The sequence below is a fragment of the Syzygium oleosum genome, unplaced genomic scaffold (genome assembly GCF_021117445.2).
Source record: "Syzygium oleosum isolate NSW1041296 unplaced genomic scaffold, Sole_v2.1 Sole_v2.22, whole genome shotgun sequence".
Lineage (NCBI taxonomy): Eukaryota > Viridiplantae > Streptophyta > Magnoliopsida > Myrtales > Myrtaceae > Syzygium > Syzygium oleosum.
Window position 1 is genome coordinate 4,569,346 of NW_026607506.1, and position 4,269 is coordinate 4,573,614.

The 4,269-nt window shown below is 44.8% G+C and overlaps 1 protein-coding gene across 1 annotated transcript; it reads left to right on the plus strand.

The window, feature by feature from the left end:
• Window positions 1-407: 407 nt before the first annotated feature.
• On the plus strand, window positions 408-4,046 carry LOC115669273 (wall-associated receptor kinase 2-like). Its single transcript, XM_030590524.2, has 3 exons — window positions 408-1,397; window positions 1,529-1,678; window positions 2,854-4,046. Exons 1-3 carry the CDS (start codon window positions 524-526, stop codon window positions 4,044-4,046), a joined length of 2,217 nt encoding a protein of 738 aa, XP_030446384.1. The 5' UTR covers window positions 408-523.
• Window positions 4,047-4,269: the final 223 nt, after the last annotated feature.

The window sequence follows — 4,269 nt, forward strand, 5'->3', positions numbered from 1 at the left end:
TTCTCACTTTTTGTTGAAACACTAACGGGTCTTATTTTGCTTATGTATTTTGTATGGATAGTGCAACTCCGAGAACCTACCTTGAAATGGACCCAATGACTAGGGCGTTCTCATACTTTGAAGAAAAGCAAGAGAATATTCAGAAAAGGATTCTGTTGAGAAGTTCCTCAAGAGTATTCATTGACCAAACCAATTGTGAAACTTGTAGATTCGAAGAACTGATTTTTCTTGTGTGGAATGCAATTAATACTTTGAGAATTGAAAATTTTCTCTATCTTGTGAAACAAGCACGGCTCTAGAATGTTTGAATTTTAAGTGAAATGAAAGCAATGTCTATATTCACATTCAGGTAAGTTTTCAGGAAAACCCGGCTCAGTCTCTCCAACGGTCGTAATTGATGACTCGGTCTTCCAACGTGTTGACTGACTTGGCTGCCGCTGAGGCATCGGCATCAACGAAAGTAGGATTATAAAAACCGGTGAGAGGAGAGCCCAGAGGAAGCACAGATTGGAGAAACATAAAAATGAAAGCGGCTGTGTTGTGTTTTCTTCCGATGGCCTTGGCCTTGGCCACTTTCACCGAGAAGGACAACTGCAACCGGAGGTGCGGCAGCATGAACGTGCCTTTCCCATTCGGGCTCAACGAAAGTTGCGCATGGAACTCTGGCCTTGTCCTCACCTGCAACCACACATCGGGGAACCTGTTTCTCTTCAAGAACATTCCGGTGTTCGACATATCCATGAAGAATGCGACAATGACCGTTGGCCTGTACAGAGCTTTAGACTGCTATGACAAGAGTGGTGGTCGGCTTGCTGGCTCTAGCCCTAACCCATGGATCAACTTGCGTGAAGACGGGCACTATACATTCTCAGACACCCGGAACAAGATCATGGTCATCGGTTGCGACACGACGGCTGTTATCTCAGATGCCAGCACAACTTTCGGGAGTGGATGCTTGTCCTTTTGCCACGAGGCCTTCGACTTCACAGCCTCGAAATCTTGCTCCGCCCTCGGGTGCTGTCAAACGTCGATCCCCAAGAGCCTCAGGAGCCTCAACATATCCATGGCCGCCACAATGAATTACACCTTAGTTCAGGGCTCCAGCTCTTGCGGATCAGCGTTCGTAGGGGACCAGGAGTCGTTTGATGTCTCCGATTACAAGCTTCCTGTCCCGGATGATATGCTCGTTAAAAAATACTCAAAGGTTGTCGTGGATTGGGTAGTTGAACGAAATTTGACCTGCAAGAAAGCACAATCCAACCAATCGAGCTATGCCTGCGGCGCCAACAGTTATTGCTCTGACTTTGAAAACGGGAATGGTTATCGTTGCTTCTGTGAGGATGGGTACACGGGGAATCCCTATGTCTCCCCACTGTCCCCACTCCCAGGATGTCAAGGTATTCTTCTGTTCTCTTTGTGAGCCAAAAATTATTTGTTGAGCTGAGTTAAGATGCTTCAATACAACCAATACGTAAATTTATAGGAAAAAAAACATACACTTTAACGCCGTTGATTCTGTTTGATATAGATATCGATGAGTGCAAGGATCCACAACGATATCCATGTCACGGGAATTGCAAGAATAAGCCTGGGAACTACACATGCAACTGCCCATTTGGCATGACTGGTGATGGCAAAATTGGTTGCCAAACTTCTCGTCTTGTCGTAATTGCTGCAGGTAATTCTACTTCCCTTGCGAATCGCTCAATAATCTAAAGCTATTCTTGCTTTAGACTACGAGTCCACTTGCTATTGATCTGGCTTACGTTAAGATGTTCTGATATTGTATCCGACTTTGCAATTGACCGTTCACTGGTCACCAACACCCACCGTGCATGCCTCTACCAGCCACCGGCAGCTAGCCACCTTCAGCCATCGCTAGCATCTCCACCTCCCATCGCAGCCTGTCTCTCTCTCCCCGCCTAACCGCATCTACTGCCGCCCTGGATTGTGGCCTTCAACCTCTGATCTGAGGGTTGAAAGTTGTGGAATTATGAGATCGACCCCGATAAGTGACCACTTTAGAGAGAGAGAGAGAGAGGGGGGTTTTTGTGGGGCTGAAATGACCACGGTGTGTTGGCGACGAAAAACGACACCTAAGATCTCCATAGCTAGAATCTAGAATACGTTAATCGAGTAAAAGAGATTTGCGCACCTGATTTGAAATACATCGTTCTTGATGCGGAATAGCGACAATCCTCAGCGCAAGTTTTTCTCCTCTATTATCCTATGTATCATTGGCTCAATGAGACTGCCTCTCACAATTAGTGTTTGGTCAGGGTTTGAGGAGGGACTTGAGCATTATTTATAGAGTTTTAAGCTAGGCCCTCTCATCACGGGCCGGGCCATACCAGACCCACACTAACCGGTCCCATATTTGATTAATTAAGAATCTTTATATCTTACCTTATTAGACCAAGCCTATAGAACGGTTAATTACAATCTCAATTAATGTAGCCCACATTAGAAAAACTCTTACACGGTGGTCCTCATCTTGGCTGCATCGTTGCTTCGACGATTGTTTGATGGCCAACGGCTAAGGTGGTGGTGGTGGGCTACGGCTCTCCAATGGAGGGCAAAGAGCGAGAGGAAAAGTTGCGATTAGGAGTATGATTAATGTGGCCAAGTGTGCATGCGCATGTAATTTTTCGGAAGATATGAATGCATGTCGGAAAAGTTGGGGCATTTTTGTTGTGTAGCTTAGTCCGGATCCTCCATTTGGTGACTGACTTGTCAATTATCTAAGTGGCTACATTTAATATCAAAATTTATGGTCCAAGTTCATTATTTGTCAAAGTAAATCAATTGTTTGGGAGAAAACTAATACATCCATTCCTCAATTTTGTGTGGCAGCCATTGTAGCGACAGTGTTAGGCTGCATAATTGTGAGTGGTCTAGTCTTGTTCATATGCAAGTGGATAGCTAAAGAGAGATACTTTAGGCAAAATGGAGGAGAGATCCTGAAGCACCAAAGAGTGAAAATCTTCACTGAGGCACAGTTGACTACAGCCACTAACAACTACGATGCTAGCAACAAGCTCGGTGAGGGTGGTTTTGCTTCAGTTTACAAAGGAAGAATCGACGGCGACATTTTAGTTGCGGTCAAGAAGCCTAGAGATGTCCTTGTCAAGAAGCCGAAAGACATGAACAATGACGGGTCTCTGAGCACTCACAATGAATTCCGGCACGAAATCAGCATTATTTCACAGGTGAATCACAAGAACTTGGTCAAGCTCCTCGGTATATGTTTGGAGACAAAAGTGCCATTGTTGGTCTATGAATTCATCCCAAATGGGACTCTATATCACCATATTCATGACAAGAGATCAACGCTCTTACGATCGTGGAAAAATTGCCTTAGGATTGCCTCGGAAGCCGCCTTGGCCCTTGAGTACTTGCATTCCCTGGCTGACCCGCCAATCATTCACGGCGATGTCAAGACCCTGAATATACTTTTGGATGAGAACTACTCCGCAAAAGTATCTGATTTCGGAGCCTCGGTTTTGATTTCGCCGGGACATTCTCACATAGCCGAAAGAGTACAAGGCACCATAGGTTACCTCGACCCTGAGTATCTCAGCACTAGTGAATTAACCACTAAGAGTGACGTTTATAGTTTCGGAGTCATCCTTGTGGAGCTCCTCACCGGAGAGACTCCGATTAGGCGGGCAAAATCTGGGGAAACTATCAACATTGTCCAATCTTTCATCTCTGCTGTGGAGAACCGGACACTCGTCCATATAATAAATATCGAGGTGTCCATTGAAGGTGAAATGCGGGAGATCGAGGCGGTTGGTTTGCTCGCTAGAAGGTGCTTAAACTATAATGGTGTAAATAGGCCAACAATGAGGGAAGTGGCTGAGCAACTTGCTAGGATCAACAAAAACTCGTGGGCCGATCAATGCAATGATGAAGAGACTCAAAGTTTACTTAATGAGACGAGATCTGATTCTCTGTGGATTTCAATCAGTGAAATAAACAAACTGGACTCGACCTACTGTTCAACATTAGACATCCAAGCCGCCACTACTAGTTCCAGTGTCTGAATCGTGGTTTCTAGTGTGTGGCTATATACAAGAAACAAGTCCAATGGTCGTATGCTTTATCTTGATCTTTTGATTAAGAGGTTCTGTTTTTCTTACTGCTGAGTAATTACCGATTTGGAAGTTCTACAAGAGGATGATTCTATTTAAATTAAGTACGGGGAATTATACATGATTGTACTCACTTGTGTTCTAGCAATAGTTTGCAAAGCTCTGACGAATACCC

Coding starts and splice junctions, on each gene's coding strand:
- LOC115669273 (XM_030590524.2), top strand. CDS start 524: ATGAAAGCGGCTGTGTTGTGTTTTCTTCCGATGGCCTTGGCCTTGGCC. Junction 1,398..1,528: donor CCCACTCCCAGGATGTCAAG/GTATTCTTCTGT, acceptor TGTTTGATATAG/ATATCGATGAGTGCAAGGAT. Junction 1,679..2,853: donor TCTTGTCGTAATTGCTGCAG/GTAATTCTACTT, acceptor TTTGTGTGGCAG/CCATTGTAGCGACAGTGTTA.